Genomic DNA, 18901 nt, shown 5'->3' with positions numbered 1-18901 from the left:
TTCAAATTAAAACAGCAGGAAAAGAAGAAAGAAAAAGGTAGTTCTTGTTCCAAAAGCATTCAGACAGAGACACCATCATAAACAACAGACAACGAAAGCATTCAGAAAGAGACCATCATAAACAACACACAAGCATCTAAAACAACCATCTTCCCCACGATGCTGTCTGTGATGCTTCAGCTTGTGAGGATTGACCTTCTGAAGATTGAGGAACTTCCCATGGTGATGCTTGAGCTTGTGAGGATTGATTTTGTGAGGTTTGAGCTTCTGAGGATTGAGCTTGTGACTCGCCAAAGTGTAGTCCCTGCAACATATAAATGAATTGTTAGACACATTACCGAGAGCTAAAAAACAATGAGATAGAAACTAAGACCCTAACCTGATATTTCCTTGGTCTGCCTCTTGGTTTTTAGGTGGGCTCTCAACAAAAGCCTTCCGACATGTATTCTTGTAGTGCCCTTCTTCTTTGCAATTAGAGCATGTCATTACCCTGTTCGCACGACTCAGCTTGGTAGTAGACACTGTCTCATTGGTTCCCTTCTTTCGATCATGGTTTTTAGGCCTACCAGGCTTGCCATTTCGATTAGGTGGTGGAATCACACCTAATCTATTGGTCCGAGGCCACTCTATCATCCCATTTACAGGTCTGATCCCAAAACTGTAGGTTTCACGCCACTTAGAGGTTGTGTAGAAAGGAGCAACAAATTCAGAGAGTTTTCTTCCCACGCCAAGGATGACCTTAGCAGCATGGATGCATGGAATACCATTCATTTGCCAGCTTCGACATGCACAAGTCTCATTCTCCAAATTCACCACATATGACTGGTCTCTATCTTCCACCTCAGTCTCTGGCCCAATTGCCCAACGCAGACTACATTCTTTTGACTTCTTCTCAACCCTGTCTAACTCTTTATGTGTCTTCGGGGTGAACCTAGTCTTCCTGTCCTTAGCCATCTTAGACCTATTGTAGTTCCTAGTCATACATTGACGCCTTATCTCCTCTAACATGTCTAGCAGAGGTTTCTTCCTAGGCTCCCTGATGGTCTTGTTGAAGGACTCACACAAGTTGTTCAGATTATCATTGCAGTAGGAGCCTATCTTGAAGAAAGCTCTAGACCAAGTCTCTGGCTTTGTCTTTATCAGAGATGCATGTGCGCCAGGATCATAGTTCTTAAGCTCGTCCATGTTGTAGTTGAACATACCAGGAGTGTAGCTCCTTGCAATGAACCAGAAGAACCTCTGTAACCTTAGATCTTTTCCACCTTTCCTCCAGTTCTCGTAGATATGGCGACAACACTGTCTATGCTCAGCTTCTGGAAGGAGGGTATGAACTGATTTCACTAATCCCTACAAGATCAGAAAAAAAAAATCAGAAACAAGAATCAAACATTCATTGAGTATCATGAAAGCAAAGTGTTTACCTTTTGTTTGTCAGACATTATAACAAAGCCGTTCCCATTTTCCAATCCCAAATCCAAGGCCAAACGCTTCACAAACCAATCCCAGTTTGTATCATTCTCTATCTCCACTACAGCCCAAGCAATAGGGACAATCCTATTGTCTCCATCTCTTCCAACCGCAGCCAACAACTGTCCCTTGATGTCCCATTTCAAAAAGGCTCCATCTAAGCCAATAACAGGCCTACAAGTCTTCTTCCATGCTTCCTTTTGTGCTTGGAAACACATGTAGAGTCTGTAGAACCGCTGCTTGGTTCCAACCGTGGCTCCTGGTATGGTCTCAATTTCCATGGTTGATCCAGGATTGCTCCTCAATATCTCTGCTTGGTAATCCCAGATTTTATCAAAATGCTCCTCATGGGTCTTCCTCCTTTCTTTCATCACCTTCGTCTTGGCCTTAATGCATGAGTTTTCTAAAACTTCCATCTTATACTCCCTCAATATCTCAGATTGTATCTCCTTTGCCGTGAGCTTAGGATTCAGCCTTAACCTCTCAGCAAATAGACTTGCAATTGCTGACCTCTTAAGTATCTTCGAATACCCTGTCCTCTCACACTTATGGTCATTGACGTATGTCTTTACCATCAACTTCTGTTTCCTCCTATCATACGAACAGTAGACCATCCAGGGACAAGGAGCCTCATCATCTCTCATCTCAGCGGCACATTTTGCACCCATCTTCAAGCTACTGGATCTGTAGTACTTGATGTTGTATCTGGTTTTCAGGGTATACCTCAGACAAGCATGTTTGAAGTCCTCAGCATCTGAAAATGTCTTGCCTAGCTGAAGGAGCTCCTCTGGATCAGTGTCTTCTCTGTAAGCTTGCGCAGGTCTCATCTCCTCTTCATTCTCATCATCTGATGACAGAGGATCAGGGATTTTATCATCATCCCATGCATCATCATCGCCTTCGTCTTCATCAACCTCACAGTCATCATTTTTTGCTTTATCACCAAAATAAAGACTCAAATCTGTACAACCAACTTCCTCAATGCCAGCAATACCGTTCTCATCTTCCCTACCATCATCACCTATATCCCCAAATTCCTCAATCTGGAGAAATTCTTCTCTGTCATCACCATCATCACCTAGACTCCTCTCCGAGTTTACCTTCTGCTTCTTCGATTGTCTAGGAGACACAGGCGACCCGCCAGATGAAGTTCCCCGCCTTGTCTTCTTCGCAACTGTTGATGCCAACATCTCAGTCTCTGGCCATTCTTCTCTGTCATCACCAGAAGGAGCCACATTTACCTTCTGCTTCTTCGAAACTCTAGGAGACAGAGTTGAACCACGCCTCGTGGCCTTCACCGGAGATGACGCAGGCGACCCATATGAAGTTCCCCTCCTCGTGGTCTTCTCCGGAGATGACGCAGGCGACCCATATGAAGTTCCCCGCCTAGTCTTCGACGCCTTCGACACCTCTGTAGATGCCAACATCGATATCCCTTCAACGCTTTTACGAATCCTCGATCTCTCCAGCGATGGCAAACTCACAGAAGCATCGCGTTCTCCACCCTTCTTCGACTCTTGAACCGCTTCGTCACTCCCGTAATCGAAATTCCTCATCGCTCCGAAAATCATTACCTCCTTTCCATTCCTTGTGAACTTCGTCTTTACCATCTCTACAAGAGAAATCCCCAAATCGATTTGAGAAATTAGGGTTACGTTCAAACACGGGTTTCATTTTGTTTGATTGCAATCAAACACATCTTTTGATCAATAAAAATAAACATGTGTGATAACCTTCCGAAAAGTCCACTAGCTCAGTGGCAATACCCCCTTACGACCACGAGTGCACGGGTTCGAGTCCAGGCAGCAACAACAATTTTAATTAAGCAAAACGACGTCGTCTTGAGATTTTGTGTTTAACAAAACAACTGAATGAAACGACGTAGTTTCACTAAACGGCAATAATTAACGGTGAGTTAACACTGTCTTAACTGTCGGTTAACGGTGTGTTAATTTGGTTAGTCAACCGTAAGTTTGTGAATTAACTAAAAACGTCAACAAAAAATCGGGGTTTTATTGGTCAGGTTCGAGTACAGGTTTCTTTTGGCAATTCCCGCAAAGTTCAGTGTTTTTTTGGCCGATTTCTCTATTTTTATATGTAAACTGCTTAAAATTCACAAATTCAATAATAATCTCCTAAGACCAAATGAGAGTTAAAATGAGAAATGTTGTTGTTATAGCTGTGGTGTGTGTAAAAAAGAAAAGATCAGAAAGAGAGTTCAACATGAGAAGAAGGATTAGATTCATGGTCAAGGCCTTTTCTAGACTTTTGCCAAAGCTGTGACTCTATGTTCAGCTTCCTCAGCTCCATTAGTCCTCTTTCAACTGCATTTCACATTCATATGAGAAAAGTAAATATAATTTTTTTCTCTCTTTTGGTTGCATTAGATTTCATTGACAGTTGGTGAGTAAGAGTGTACCATCAACAGCATCTTGTGACGTGGCAGATCGAGTCCCTTGGTTTATCCAGTACTGGAGACGCTCATCCGCAAGATCAGCTTCAATGTCATGGTTCTTAGCTCTTCTCCAAAAATATGAAAGCCATGCCTGTGTGTGTATGTAAAGCCACAATAAGATTAATGTCACATGACAACTCCCACGTATTACATTGACACAGAAAATTGATGTGTTTGTCTTTTATGTACCTGCTTAAAACTCACATCTTCAACTTCATCGTCACTTAACTCTGCAAGGGACATTTAAGAGCCAAATCATAAGTTTAAAAAAAAAAAAATCATATTACACGAGTGCTTTAGCATGATAGTGTACAAGAACAGATCATCTTGTAAAAAATTACTAACTTACCAAAGGCTTCAAACTGTCCATCCATTGGCAGTTTCACTTCATCTACAGATTGTTTGGAAAATAAAATATGGATTAGAAAAAGGTGAAACATTATATTCAACTTAAGCTTAGATGTTTGTTTGGTTATATCACCTGAAACAAAAATCTTTGATGATGAGTTTCGTCTATTTTGAGCCATGACATATGCAACTGCCTCCTGAACCTTTATACATAGCAAAAGAAACAAATATGAGAACTTAAATCTAAGACAAGAAGAGAGAGTTCTTATGTTCAGTGTTTTTTTTTTCATACCTTTAGTGCAGCCAGTTCTCTCAAACCTTTCTCCACCCATACCATGCTTTCCACATTTCCTTCACCAGAAGTTTCATGCAGATTTTGAAATGATTTTTCTCTTTCTCTAAGAGTGCTGTTAGCTGCTTGGTGTTATAAGACCATATTGTAAGTAACAAGCAAGATAAGAATTATGTATTAAAAAAAAACATCGGTTAAGTTAATGCAGGTTGAAAAATATTACAACGTGAAACGATGTCTCTAGCTCTTTGTCCTGCGGAAAGAACAATCTCTAGAGGAAGAGGTGCAAATGATGACCAGTACTCGTGCTTGGCTCGTGCAATGTCTGCTTGTATCCCTGCCATAACAACAGTAAAATAACTATGAAGAATCTGTTTATAGATTACATGTGCAAGAGTAAGGTAACTACCATGTCTAACGCATAAGCCCCAATAACGTGAAAGCCAGCACCTCTTGAGAACAACCTCTTCCTAAGATAAAATAGCTATATATGAGAAGCTATCAAATGAAAATATATATGAACCTTTTAACAACATAGCATACCATCTCCTCCTGAGTCAATATCAATCTCTTGGTCAAGGTCTTAAGAGAGTTAAGCTCTGTTTCAACTTCATGAAGCTGCTCTAGAGAAGATGCTGCTTCCTCCCTAGCAATCTAAAATCCAATTCCAAGATAATAAAAAATGTTAGTATCACTTCAGTTACCACTATTAACAACAAAAGAAGTTAAGTACCTCAGCTTCTGTATGAAGAGCTGAAACATCTTCTCTCTTTCCTCCACGAGTTTGTGAAGCCACTTTCAAAGCAGCCTGCAAAGAGATTGGATCTCTCGGTTATGTCAAGATCTAAACTAGGACTTTAAATAGAAAACAAGTAGCACTTACCTCTCTCTGTTGCAGAGCTGCCTCCTTCCTGAAGCAACAAACACCATTCACAGAATTAATTTTTTTTTGTCATAACGTCATCAAGAAGTTAGATAGAAGTGAAGCTTGCCTGCTTAAAAGACGTGCGTCCATAGTAACACCTTCTCCAAGTATTTCAACCTAACGAAAAAGCGTCTTAAAGCTTGAGGCAAAAACAAACAGTATAGTAAGGAAGGGACTTCTATGAACCACATGCTTACCTGCTTCTCAAGTTGCTTGGCTCTTGCATCTGCTTCTTCACACTTATCTTCTGCAAGTCGAAGCTGGGGACCCACAAATTAGGATGTGATGCAAATACTATCTTAACTTCACATAGAATCTACCAGATTGATAGAATGAACTAAGAGTAACTAATGCATACTAACACCAACTGTGAAAATTTACTGGCATCACCTTGTCTAACAAACTTTCATTTTCTTCTTGTAACATATCAACCTGTAATCAAAAAGAAAACTAGTGAATAAAATTGTATAAACTCTAGTTAAACCAATCATAAGGTGAATTAAATTTCATGAAAAGTCAAACCTCATCTTGCAAAGCTGAAGTAGACCGTTGACTTCCTAACTCTCTTAAGTTTCCTGAGCTTCCCAAATCAATGGAGAACCTACTAATGAACAGAAACACACTGAACTAAGACACCACACTGAATGTGTACAATGATGGCTCAGTGAGCATTAACTAGGACAAGTTATTCTTTAGTTACCTTTTGTCTTTTCTAAGATTGGTTGGCGTGTCGGATTGAAAAGCAGGAGTGACTGGTTTGAGTGATATAGGCACAGAAGATGGCATTAAAGGTACTGTTCTTATGGGACGACCACTGAAAGATGAACGCGCCGAGGGAGGTTGGTCCATAGCATTGAGAGACTGAGATGATTTGTTAGAGAAGGCAGAACGTGCAGATGGAGATTGGTGATCCACTTGGTTTGTTGTTGTCTGAGGTAATGTTGAATCCTCACCGAATGAAGATCGGTTACCTGAAGTTGGAACTCCTGTCTGAGGTTGTTCCTTAGTACGAATTGACTATTGCAAAAATTTAAACCAAGTCTCAGATAACGTAATAGCAATAAAGGTCTAACCAAGTAACCACAAAAAAAATTAACTACACACACTACTTTTCTGGTTAATGGCAGTGTTACATAGATAATGATGTATTAAAATCTTAAACTGGTTCTTGATTCATAATATCATTTTAGTACAAAACAAAGACATTCATGATTATTTTTTTATTAGTATTATAACCATGTTTAAATTAGTTGCTATGAACTAGATTTTACCAAAGGAGTGCGAGGTTTCATTGAGCGTCCACCAGCAAGTCCTATGCTAGGCATGACACTAGTGTAAGGCTCATCATAATCAGCATCACTGTATCCACTTGATGGTGGCTGAGCTATTACTTGTGGATGCCTCAGTGGTGGGGTTTTTTTCTTTAGTAAGTACACAGAAAATAACATGTCAAGTTTCACCAGCAAAAACTAGAAATAACACATTCAAAACATACCAGAGGAGAGCGTGACCGTGCAGCCCTTCCACCAGCAAGTCCAACACTTGGAACGCCACCTGTGTACACATATGGAGCCTCATCATCTTCGTTTTCCTCATCAGTAGGTTGACTAACTGCCATCACTGGACGTCCTTGTGGTTGGACTTTGTTCTACGCTTACCAACTAAACGTTCAGCTCAAGTTGATATTTAAAAAAAAAAAATTTAAGACAGGACATGAACATTTCAAGTATTCAGACAATACCATAGAAGCTTGTGGCCTCATTGCCCTCCCACTTCCAAGCCCAATACTTGGTCTACCAATTGTGTAATCTACTGAAACAACATCATCATCATCGTCATCATCATCCTTCTTCTTATCTTCATTTACTGGTTGTGTACGTCTCGGTGGTGCTATTTTAGTCTGCGCCAAAATGAAATAAACATATGAGCGTAACACACATTTGGTTAGACAATGAACTTGCAATAATCTCACCACCACAGGAGACTTAGGTCTTATTGCTCTGCCACCAGAAAGGCCAATACTAGGTCTGCCACTTGATACATCCACTGAGAAATCATCATCTTCATTGTCATCATCAGCTAACTGTGGAGTTCCCATCTGCGGACGCCTTGCAACAGGTTTCTTGATCTATTATTCAAGAAAATAAAATTATCACTTCACCTACAATCCTCATACAAGTAAAACTGAGTTATTTTTATTACCATTGGAGACCGAGAAGGATGAGATCTTCCGGCAGCGAGACCAATGCTTCCGACAGCGTTGTAGTCAAAGGAAAGGTCATCATCACTGTCTTCATCGTCCCCGGTTTGGTTTGACATCACAGCCGCGAGTCTCTGAGCTGCTGATTTCGTCTGTGCTTTCTTGGCGTTAGATGCTGGTCCAGCGTTGGATCCCGTCCGTGCGTGACGATTCATCAGAGGAGACGTCATCATCGGCGAAGATGGATCCGTGGTCTGATTCCTTGCATGGACAGGCCTCATGTTTCTCATCTTCGATAAAAAAAAAATTCTTTTGTCACAGCATCTACGATAGATTCAAACTTAATTTTTCCAAACAAAAATTTTGATCGAGAAACGGAAGAGGAAACTTTCTATTTATAGCAGCGAAAATTACGCGCGAACGATCCGGTCGTTACGCCAGAGATTGAGAGTGATTTTCAACGGTCGGATTAGAGAAGAGTTTCTTTTATACTTTACACCCCGATATTATAGCCTATTTACATATTTTACCTCTTAGTTATTTTATTTATACTTTCCTCCCAATATTTTAATATATTATCTATACAACCCCTGTTTCTGGTTGAATCGTACAACCGAGTCAAATGCGAGTTCTGGGCGAGATCACCGAGTCGAAGCGAAGCGAAGAAGAGCTTGGCGAAGCGAAGAAGAGCTTGGCGAAGCTCTCGAATCGGAGATCGTACATCATGATCGCGTATTAAGGTTGCCTTTGGCTTGTTAGCTTGCTCAATCTCGCTTGGTGTTGCCTTCAGGTTCGTTTGTTTAGTGAAAGATCAAAACTTTTATTTGAAGAAACTGTTTTAGGCTCAGTAAAGGTTTAAGCTTTTCAGAAGAAAAGAAAGCTTCTTGGTTTCTTTTAAGCTGTAATGTGGTTAATTGGTTTACTCCTGCTCAGTTACTTATACTTCAGATTAGATTTTTCATGTGTTACTACTCTGTTTTCGTGTTCTGTTCTGAGTTTTTACTCTGTTTTCGAGTTCTGTTTTAAGCTGTGATGGTTAATTGGTTATGTGAAGATTCTACATTTACTCGTGCTGAGTTACTTACTTTCAGATTAGATTTCATGTGTTACTCTGTTTTCGAGTTCCGTTTTAGGTTCTAGTATGTTTTCGTGTTCTGTTTTAAGCTGTAATGGTTAATTGGTTATGTGAAGATGCTACGTTTACTTACTTCAGAGTAGATATCGTGTGCATACAGATTACTACTCTATATTCTATTTTGAATTTTACTTCAGTCTTATGTTTTAGGCATCGGAATGCACTCCTGGGAGAAAAGTAGTGTGGAATCTATTGACTTTGTTGACAACATCTGGAATGTTGTTTCTGTAAGTAAGCTTGGTAGCCTTTCTCTTCCATGGAAACTACGCAAATGCCCGTGAAGCACTGACACGAACTTTCCTCATCTCGGGGCTTGTTATAGGTCTTCATTTGCTTCTCAAAGTAACCATTATGTTCATATCTGTGAGATGTTACTTAGATATATGCAAACTTGTATTGTCTGGTTACTGTTTTGCCTTAAGCTTAATCAGTCAGGGCTTTCGTTATTTGATTTCAGGCAATTTATCTCTTTGGATTTGGGGTAGAATTGTTTATTGACGACAATGAACATATACAAAAGTTCAAATGGGGATTATGGGTCATCCACAAGCTCTTGCTTGCGGCCATCTATGGGATGATATTACAACTCTTAAGTATAAAGAAAGATTACCAGGTAAAAATCACAACAACCACTCAATAAATGTTCACTGGCTCCTGTCACTCATCCCATTAGTTGTTATCACAGCAAGACCTGCTTTCTATAAGTACATAACCTGCATGCTCGCCTTGAATGGACTCTCCCTATTTGCATGTGCTCTTGCGGCAAACGGCGCTCACTTTGGCTTATGGTAAAACACTTAACACTTATCCTATTTAAATATCGTTTAGTCAGACTTCTCTTAAGGAAATAAAATTTGAAAAATGATGGCAGGTTGTATGGGATCACAAGTGTTTGTTACCACTCCTTCTATCTTCCTCTTCTGTATGTTACTTTCCTTGCAGACTTCTTCCAGGTAAATCCTTCTTAACCGCTCTAGCACCATCAGTATGTGATTGTTGCATGTTCAAATGATTTGGTGTTGGCTTTTTGATGCAGGAGGAAGATCTAAACTTGGAGAATGTCTACTATTCAGAGATGAAAGATGCTGGATTCTTTGACGCTGATTGGGAATAAATCATAACCTGTATATACAATGTGAATAGGATTGTTTATAAATGAAGCTAGTGTCATCTTAGGGACTACTCTTTCACTTATGTATCTGTTAATACAACTCTTTCATTTTGGATTTTAGAAAAAGAAAAAGCTTTCATGTGTAACCCAAAAGTTTTCAGTCGACAAATAGAGAGAGAGATCCATGGCATACAGATTACTAGCAAAGAGTCGCTTGACTTGACATCATAATAAAAGAAAATGACAGAAAGATTATGAAAACAACAAAGCCTTTGGTTCTTCTCTTAATACTAAAAGTCACTTCTTGGCTTGCACGAGCTCATCAATGAGCTCAGCAGCTTCCTCCACCGTTGTGATCTTCTGTGCTTTTTCTTCAGCCATTTCGATATGAAACTCTTCCTCTAAACCCATCACTATCTCAACCTGCATGCAAAACACTCAATCTAATCAGTATTAAAAAAAAAAAAAAAAAAACTACACAAGTTGTTTAATTCACATAGAGAGTGATTCATTTGGTGAATTACAGTGTCGAGAGAATCTGCTCCAAGATCAGCAAATTTGGTTTCCGCAACGACGTTTTGATCGTCTTTGAGTGATAGCTGCTTCTTGACGATCTTAGACACTTTCTCAACTGTCTCTGGTTTGGCCTAATAAAACCAAAATAGACAAAAACTTAAGAAATCTCGAAACAAATGCTGAGAGTGGTGTTAGAAAAGAACATACCGCGCAGGAGACTGAGAGGCGAGTGGGGATTGAACGGCTTAGATTGAAGGAGAGATTAGTCCTTGAAACCAAAGCTGGCTTCTGGAAACTAATCCTCGTTGTTGCTGCCTGTTTGTTCCATCAATACAACAAAACATGTTCATTCAAAAACACTACTACTCAATCACACTATTACAGCTCGCACGCAAGTTGTGATTCAAAATGAATACAGATCAAAATGAATACAGATCACACAGGATTGCAAATCCAATTGAAATGATCACTAAAGATTCGTAAAGCTAACATTTTTCTAATTCTCAACATAATCAAAACATGCGTCGAGAGTTTTGAACGGTGACAAACAGCAAGAATCAGATCAGAGGCAAAATGATCTAATACCAGAGAAGTGGCTTGCATGGAGACGGAAGAGCAGAAAGTGGTCGACATTGTCGATATTCACGAGAGAGATCTGTGCTCGAAGGAGAGAGAGATGGCGGAGTGTACAAAGAGCGTGATGCCCCGAGGTAGCTCGTCGTCATTTATAAGCTTGGTGCACTCTAAACGATGTCGTTACGTAATAAGATGGGCCTTTCTAGGCCTGTTAAGTCTTAAATTAGCCCATCATTACTAATGTTCGTGTGAAGGTAAACATATCACGTGCCAGATTCACATAATTGAACTGAAATGAACCATGTCAAACCGGTCTTAACCGAGACATACCAGCCGAATTAAAATTTATGGGGGCCATAGTGACTGAATAGTCAAAACATATAAACCAAACAGTACCCATATCTTACCAATCAGATCTTATCAGAAAGAGACAAGCCTAAGTTCCTAACCAACACCAACAAACCGCTGAGCCAAATAAAACAAAGACTAATTATACATGTTAAACCAGTCTTAACCAAACCATACCGGCCGAATTAAAATCCATGTGCCACATTTGACTTTAATATTTGTCACAACACAAAATGTGAAAGAAAGACCCTTTCTAATACCATCTTCCTTCTCAACAGCTGATGATATGTTGTCACGCAGGCAAAAAAAAACTCCATAGCAATTTAAAACCCAAGAGATTCCCAAAAACTTGTTACGGCTACCGAACCAAGTTCCTCCATTTATCCTTCAAATCAACCTACCAAAAGTTACAACCTTTTTTAGTACCACTCACAATTCGCATATAAGATAATTCAGATGAGTAACACAAAAGTGACATGCTCTCTCACCTCAGTCCTCTCTGCGAATACTTCAGGGTTTGCATTCTTTATCTCTTTCCATGATTTACCATACCTGCACAACAGCAATAAACATATCAAGGTAGAGCCAAGCTCAGCTTCTTGAAACTTGATAGTAGAGTTAAGGAGACATACTCTTTTACTCCTTCCCTCAGAACTGCCTCTTCTTCAGGCGTCCAAAATTTCTTTATCCTTCTGGCTGCAGGATTTGCCCTCTTCTTCTTCAACGGAGATACATTCAGAGGCTCCGGGGTAGGTAGATGAGGTCTAACTCTACTCTCACTTGCACTATCCTGTTGCTACACAATTAAACCACAAACTTCATGAACCGAACCATAGAAGAATAATTTTAGAGATCATCATCTTGAAGGAAAAATTCACTCACTTGACCGCTTTTTCTAGTACTATTAACCCTTGAAGGCTGAGGAGGAGTGATATTTGCATTGTTAGGTTCTTGCAATTGTCGTTGAATCTCTAACAAATAATACTTCAGCTCTTGAGCAACCATTTTGTCCCCTTTATCAAGACTTGGTTCATGTTCTTGTTCTTGTGCCCCCATTGTCCTCTCCCCCTCTGCTGCATGTTGTTCATCATTCTCTAGACATTCCACTCCGTCAACATCTCTATTGTCCCCATCAACAGCATTTGGATCCTCTCTGCTGCCCTTATCAGCACCCTTGCGGCGCTTAAGAAGCATCCTCTGAGCAAATGATTCAAGAGAGCAGCTCCCAAGCACTGCCCACTGCTCTTCGAGAAGCTGATTCAAAAAACACACGGCACTGTACCTAACGTTACTCTCTCGAATCCGCTTATACACCTCATCGTCCTCAACAGCCTTCCTCAGATCAGCCTCCCATTTCAATAACTCCTCGCTCACCAAACCGCTCCCTCTCTCCTTCAAAACACCAATCCTCTTCGTCCATATCCTCTCGACGGCGTCCCCGTATAAACCCTCTGAAGCAGACAACGGCCACATTAACCTAACCGTGCACTCAGCAGCCGTCCAGCAATAAGCAGACTTGTGAGACTCCGTGAGCACCGAAGAACCTTGATGAAGCTTCTCGAGAGTCTCGAGTAGGTCGAGCGTTCCCTCGGAGACGTTACCGCGGATCAACGAATCGGAGATGTCCCGCAAAACAGACGCTTTCTTGAGGTTGTTTGAGCAGTCGTCGGCGGAATCTCTGAATTTCAGCGCCGAGAGCAGGTTGGTGGGAGAAACCCTAGGGTTTTTTTTACGGCGGATGAAAAATTCGGCGACCCATTTGTCCATAACCCCCATGTCTGCGATCAAAATCGCACCTTTTTGTTTGGTTTCCCAAAGATGATTTTTTTGCAAACTTCGCCGGAGAAGACGAATAGCTCCGGAGAGAGCGATTTTAGATTATGTATAATGGGCTTTAAGATGGGCCTCAAGTCAAATAAGATATTCAATGTGGATTTGAAATGTACCATCTCAAACCAGTCTTAACCAAACCATACAGGCCGAGCCGAAATCCATAAAGCCGAAGCCACATTGACTCTTATATGTGTCACAAGACTCACAAGTCTATGCCTACTGGCACATTTATCCGGAACAGAAAAACCAAACCAAACAAAACAAAAAAAAAAAGAGATTTGGTTCGAGTAGTAGATCAGATATTTCTAGAACCCAAAAACTAAAATCAAACCAAAACTGAATCAACAACCGAATGGGTACCCGAATTTCTATAATATAGTTTATATATAATATTAACTATATTTAGTTTTACGATAATCAAATAATTTAAAAATAATATTTATAAGTTGAAATACCTAAAAAATCAAATTATTAAAATACTTTTATCCAAAATATTTAAAATTATTTGAGTTATCTGAATTTGTATCTGAAAATCCAAAAAATATGACATTTCATCAAAAAATCCCGGGTTTTTTTTACTTTTAACCTAAATTTAATCAAAAAACTGGAAACGAACCGGAGCCAAATAGAACCCAAAATTACCTCGGATATAATCTGGTTCTCAATTTTGTTACTCGAACCGAACCGAAAACTAAAATAATTGAATCGAAACTGAACCGAACTTTCTAAATACTTTTGGGATCTTAAACTTTTAGATTTTAACCGAGAACCGAATGCCCAAGGCTATTCATAACTACCCATCTCGAATCTATTGGTCTTTTCCATTGTCAGGACTGAACCAAACAGTACACATACCTTACCACTCAGATCTTAATTGAAAGAGACAAAGACGGGTCAAGTTCCTAACCAACAACAACAGCAACAGCAACCCCATGAGCCAAGGTAAGAGCATACACACAAAGTGTTGTAACGTTATACCAAACAAAGACTAAATATACATACAACTCCACACGTCTCTCAAAATGAAAGAAGCTTCATCTTCATCCACTAATAATGATAGTCGTAATAATAATAGCGAAATAAATTTACACAAAAGTTATAAATTTGAAGAACAAAAAGAGGAAAAAGAAAAACTTTACATCACCAGTAGTGAGTGAGTGACTATATAAGAAGGAAGATGAAGTTTTTTGGTTTTCTTAAAAGTTTCTATAATCTCTTCTCAAGGTTTACTGAGATCATGTGTGCTTCTGTCTATCGGAGAGCCAGGGACAAAAGGAACAAAACCGCGACCACCAAAGACAGGACGCATGAATGCATCATCAAACTGTCTCCAGTAGTGGTGCACAGTGCGTGCCGGACGCATCAGGAAACCCCTAAGGCTGTCTGGTCGCGGCACGTCGTGGTGGCTCCCGGAGAACTCAACGAACGAATCTTGCTGCTCGCCATCAAGGAGCGGCATGTGCATAGACTTCGGAGTGTTGTCGTCCGATAACATGCTGGTGGTCGTACTCTGATGTGGCATCAGGTGTCTAATGAGCGGTTTGGTCAACATACCAAACACCTGAAACCAAAATGAACATCAATACGGAAAATGCATATAGTATTCTATAACCTGACATGAAAAATATCTTACCATGGTGCTGAAAAGACAAACGGTTATAGTACTCGTAATCATGATGGCGTTCCCGCGCAATTCAGTGTGTCCTGATCTTGTAAACTGCATCAGGAAATAAATTAAAAAGATCCATAAGTTTCAACAATCACCATGTGGCTGTTTGCTATTCATTAAGGTTTTTCAGTTTACCTTATTGTAGGCAAGAGCCATGGATACAGCACCTCTCATCAGACCAGCCCACCAAATCACAACCTGTAGACGAATGCAAAGAACACAAATAAATAACCATTCATTGTTCCACAGAAAATGTAGATAAAAGTAGATTTGTTAGTACTTGCTGCTTGATATCGATCTTCTCGCTCTGATTTTTCTTGGACAAGTTTGATAAGAAGGAAAGAGGAAACACGAAAGCTGCTCTTCCAAGCATGACTAAACCCATCAGAATTGAGCTCACTGCAACCGATGTCCCTGGGCTGTTTCAAAACCAAAACAATGGAAACATTCATATATAGCAACAAGGAAACATGAAAAGATAAGAGAAGAGAGTTTATTTGTTCTCTGTTCACCTGTCACTCACGAATCTCCACTTCTCGATGTCCAACGCATCCATACCGACGTAAAGGAAAATAAAAGTCTCGGCTAGAAACGACAAAGTAGCAAAGGTATGCCTGTATCAAAGTAAATGCACAGAGTAAGAACTGATTATGGAAAATGACTTCAAACAAAAGATGGAGATTGTATTTACTTGGTAGTTACTCTTGAGCTCTCGGTAACGTTATGCCAGGTGTAATGGGACATCACAATACCACAGAAAAATACTGTGAGGATACCACTCAAGGCGAATAGCTGCAACCCAAATAAAATAAACAGTATTAAACTGATTCTTTCAGATGAAACTAACTCGAAAGTGATCAAGGGTTTCAAGGAATCTGATGACCTCAGCAAGCATGTATGAAAGATAAGCCATAAGCATCATGAGCGCAACCTCTCGATCAGTCGAGTGCCTGAGACAACATCCAGTTCAGATCACATCACAGACAGGCTTATAGAAAGTCACATACGAAGCTAAAGTCAATCACGTACCTTCCAAAATAAAGCTTCTTGATGACATAAGCACTTATCAGACCAGTCTGTAAGATGAAAACAGCGTGTAAGCAGTAGCTGGAGGAAAGTGCGATAGAGAAAGAAATAAACTAGACTTACTGCTACACCAAGCACGGTGCTCAAGATAAACAGATACAAGAAGTTTCCAAGAAAATGAAAAGCTGCTTCATGGTTAAGGTGGGTGAGGTCAAAGCTCTGAATGGCATTGAAGAGCACAACTGACGTGGCGTCGTTCACAACGCCCTCTCCGAATACAAGACTGTAAAGCAAAGGCGTCTCGTCTTGATTGAGAACCTGTATCACCCCAAAGAAACAAGAGCTTTTAAGTAGTAGTTCGATTTTATTTTCCTGTAGGTACTTCTGCTACTAGGAGAAACGCATTACCTGCAGCGTGCAAACAGAGTCTGTTGCAGCAAATATGGCGCCGATTGCTGAGAAATAAACACAAAATAAATCACTAACGAATAACACAAAGCGATAGGAATAATAAGAACAAATATTTGATGCATTACCAAGGATATCTCCCAAGTCAAAGGTCGCAATGTCTAGTTTCTTAAAGAAATGAATTGCACCTGTTACAAACACCACAAGCATACCAATGAATCACATCACAGTTACTAATCCGAACCAATTACAAGGAGTGGGAAGTAAGGTACCTAGAGATATTACAGTGCAAGAGATTATAGTCCCAATGGCGCCAAAAGCCATAATAGTCACAAAATTGCGGAAAAACTGCTTCTTTTTAACTTGGAACCTAAAAAAAAACAACGACAGTAAAAAAAAACTATTGAGTCAGAGAAATATCTGAAAAAAAAAAAACAGTATCAACAATAAAAGAAGCTGAACCTCATATGCATTAACGACAAAGACATTAGCAGGACCACCTATATATATTTTACAGGTAGATAAATCAAACTAAAATTGACCCAGCAGACACATTATACCCTCGTGCTATCAAACAGTCATAATCACAAGTACTTCCAAAGCTGATATATGAAAGCATATTCATAGAATCAGCAATAATGCATCAAACGAATATTTTACTTTTTTTCCCCTTTACAACCAAACCAAACCCATTAACTACAAGAAAATATCTATCTATCGTCAAAGATGAGAAGCAAAATACTCAATCACTTACCCTGCGTTGAATATAATGGGTGGGAGAAGATATATAAAGAAAAGATCTTCACTGAAGACCAATAGATGTGAGTTTTTCCCTCTACTAATCAACAAAATAACGACCCCAGTGGCAAGCCCCTGCAACAAAAAAATAGCTAAAACTTCAATAAAGATGGAACTTACAATTCTACCCCCATAAAGAATGGAACTTATTACAATCAATAAAGCGGTGATGGACTCGTTGATCCATCGATGCTCCTCCAGAAGATGGCCAATGACAATACAAGCGCAGAGAAGCGCAACGAAGAGATTCAACGAAACAACAGAGGCGTGATCAGAGGTGGACACGGACAGCATCTTCGATGTTAAGGAGGTGAAATGAGAAGCCAGCAGCATTGTCATCTTCTTTCTTCCACTATTTAAACTATTTAAAAAGAGCGAATTAAATATCTCTTATCTTTCTGGACCCTCCATTCAAACAACTCCTGTATCACACATTCACACCAAACAAAAAACAAATCTCAGAATCATTAAAAAAAAAAAAAATATTCCATCTTTTCATTTTCGATTTTCAATGTAAAATTAATTTTATGCAAAATTTATTTTTCTATTGTTTGAAATATGGTTAGACTTATAGCTAATATTTTTTTTATATAGGAATTGTACAAAATTAATTGTTTCTTTGGTCTTTGTGCCGAAACCTAAAACAAGCGAAACAGCGGAAAGTAATTTTCAAAATTAATAAAAAAAAATCTACAAGAGAAACCCTTTATATGATAACATCATCATCAATGCATCATAAACCCAATTCTCTTTTGTAAGATACCTATCGGAACATGGCTTAATCAAATTAGAATCAGCCCATCGCAATCAACCACAACATTAAACCAAGAAAAAAAAAAAAAAAAATTCAACACAAAACAAAAAGAGTGAATCATCTCCTTGATTACACTAACCTGAAAGCGCTTAAGCGTGATCTTAGCAGCGATTACAAAATCCGGAGGCTAGATTGCAGAAGCTCCGAAGCTAAACACACGATGTAATGGTTAACGTACGACGGAGAGAGAGAGCTTTAAAAGGGGGATTCGAGAAATGATTCACGGCGACGGAGAGAGATTAAACGGAAAGTAAAAGATTCCTGGAAATAGAAAGTTACACGTGTACGGTTCACAGCGGGGGGGGGGGGGGGGGGGGGGAGATACAGAGAGGATTCGTAACGTGAGGTTGTTAGGGAAGAAGAAGGTAAATCGATTTGGCGCCTTTATAGTCGTTATTTAGATCACTCTAGATGTTTCACTAAAGTTACGGTGGACCTCGTTGTAGACGAGTAATCTCCTGACAAACAATGACAAATTTGTATAAAATTATTTCTTTTTTTTCTTATTTATTTATAAATCTCCCAGATTTAGCACTTGGCAGACAACTTGATAAGCCGTAACGATTATATCTGTCGGCGCAATACTTCTGTTTGGTTGTGCGATTATTGTGCATTTTCAACAGTACTGGTGTCGCCTGTCTAAATATGCATTTAATAGCAGAATACAGCACGACCGTAACTATACATGTATGAAACACATGACTGGTAAGCAATCATAATCATTTATAAGAAAGAAACCAAAAAAAAACTTAATATAATAATTGATATTTGATGGGGGGGACCTGCATGCACCTTGAAGAAAGGTGACAAAGTTCATGGATCTGTGTTCAACAGAGATCTCATGATTTTACACCTTTACTTTATTTTCCTTTATGCGTTGTCTCACTTTTGTATCTTTCTTTACATTTTTCTTTTGTATTTAGCGGTTCCACAAATTTCTTTTCTCAACTTAGGACAACAATGCACTGATATTTTCAGTA

At 39.4% G+C, this 18901-nt stretch overlaps 5 protein-coding genes and 1 pseudogene across 6 annotated transcripts; 1 reads left to right on the top strand and 5 right to left on the bottom strand.

The window, feature by feature from the left end:
- Nucleotides 1-75: 75 nt before the first annotated feature.
- On the bottom strand, nucleotides 76-3339 carry LOC125587359. The gene is made up of 3 exons (XM_048757626.1): nucleotides 1422-3339; nucleotides 380-1347; nucleotides 76-304 (listed from the first exon to the last, which is right to left on the bottom strand). The coding sequence occupies exons 1-3, from the start codon at nucleotides 3075-3077 to the stop codon at nucleotides 76-78; spliced, it is 2853 nt and encodes a 950-aa protein (XP_048613583.1). The 5' UTR covers nucleotides 3078-3339.
- Nucleotides 3340-3573: 234 nt separating this feature from the next.
- LOC106453008 (coiled-coil domain-containing protein SCD2-like) lies at nucleotides 3574-8032 on the bottom strand. The gene is made up of 21 exons (XM_022703632.2): nucleotides 7690-8032; nucleotides 7460-7615; nucleotides 7229-7387; nucleotides 6983-7135; nucleotides 6759-6908; nucleotides 6188-6504; nucleotides 6010-6091; nucleotides 5878-5919; nucleotides 5685-5747; nucleotides 5555-5604; nucleotides 5446-5473; nucleotides 5296-5370; nucleotides 5106-5216; nucleotides 4972-5032; nucleotides 4786-4899; nucleotides 4563-4684; nucleotides 4404-4473; nucleotides 4272-4313; nucleotides 4112-4152; nucleotides 3887-4013; nucleotides 3574-3791 (listed from the first exon to the last, which is right to left on the bottom strand). Exons 1-21 carry the CDS (start codon nucleotides 7975-7977, stop codon nucleotides 3673-3675), a joined length of 2370 nt encoding a protein of 789 aa, XP_022559353.1. The 5' UTR covers nucleotides 7978-8032; the 3' UTR covers nucleotides 3574-3672.
- Nucleotides 8033-8255: 223 nt separating this feature from the next.
- Nucleotides 8256-10079, top strand: LOC106453013 (annotated as a pseudogene).
- Nucleotides 10058-11218, bottom strand: LOC106453012 (acyl carrier protein, chloroplastic-like). The gene is made up of 4 exons (XM_013895225.3): nucleotides 11035-11218; nucleotides 10657-10764; nucleotides 10458-10580; nucleotides 10058-10356 (listed from the first exon to the last, which is right to left on the bottom strand). The coding sequence occupies exons 1-4, from the start codon at nucleotides 11080-11082 to the stop codon at nucleotides 10231-10233; spliced, it is 405 nt and encodes a 134-aa protein (XP_013750679.1). The 5' UTR covers nucleotides 11083-11218; the 3' UTR covers nucleotides 10058-10230.
- A 188-nt stretch (nucleotides 11219-11406) lies between these two features.
- On the bottom strand, nucleotides 11407-13248 carry BNAC05G46800D. 2 transcript variants are annotated; one of them, XM_013895223.3, is made up of 4 exons: nucleotides 12256-13248; nucleotides 12006-12169; nucleotides 11862-11925; nucleotides 11407-11770 (listed from the first exon to the last, which is right to left on the bottom strand). In XM_013895223.3, exons 1-4 carry the CDS (start codon nucleotides 13147-13149, stop codon nucleotides 11732-11734), a joined length of 1161 nt encoding a protein of 386 aa, XP_013750677.1. In that variant the 5' UTR covers nucleotides 13150-13248; the 3' UTR covers nucleotides 11407-11731. The 2 variants fall into 2 exon arrangements, with proteins under 2 accessions (XP_013750677.1, XP_013750678.1); XM_013895224.3 differs by having other exon boundaries at nucleotides 12006-12163; nucleotides 12256-13244.
- A 981-nt stretch (nucleotides 13249-14229) lies between these two features.
- LOC106453015 (sodium/hydrogen exchanger 2) lies at nucleotides 14230-18272 on the bottom strand. The gene is made up of 15 exons (XM_013895228.3): nucleotides 18001-18272; nucleotides 17261-17529; nucleotides 17064-17182; nucleotides 16582-16679; nucleotides 16438-16497; nucleotides 16310-16356; nucleotides 16025-16219; nucleotides 15905-15951; nucleotides 15759-15825; nucleotides 15567-15667; nucleotides 15388-15489; nucleotides 15156-15294; nucleotides 15011-15073; nucleotides 14840-14923; nucleotides 14230-14767 (listed from the first exon to the last, which is right to left on the bottom strand). The coding sequence occupies exons 2-15, from the start codon at nucleotides 17444-17446 to the stop codon at nucleotides 14426-14428; spliced, it is 1650 nt and encodes a 549-aa protein (XP_013750682.1). The 5' UTR covers nucleotides 17447-17529; nucleotides 18001-18272; the 3' UTR covers nucleotides 14230-14425.
- Between the last annotated feature and the right edge of the window lie 629 nt (nucleotides 18273-18901).

This window comes from Brassica napus, chromosome C5 (genome assembly GCF_020379485.1).
Source record: "Brassica napus cultivar Da-Ae chromosome C5, Da-Ae, whole genome shotgun sequence".
Classification (NCBI taxonomy): domain Eukaryota; kingdom Viridiplantae; phylum Streptophyta; class Magnoliopsida; order Brassicales; family Brassicaceae; genus Brassica; species Brassica napus.
This window is presented reverse-complemented; position numbering and strand designations above follow the sequence as displayed.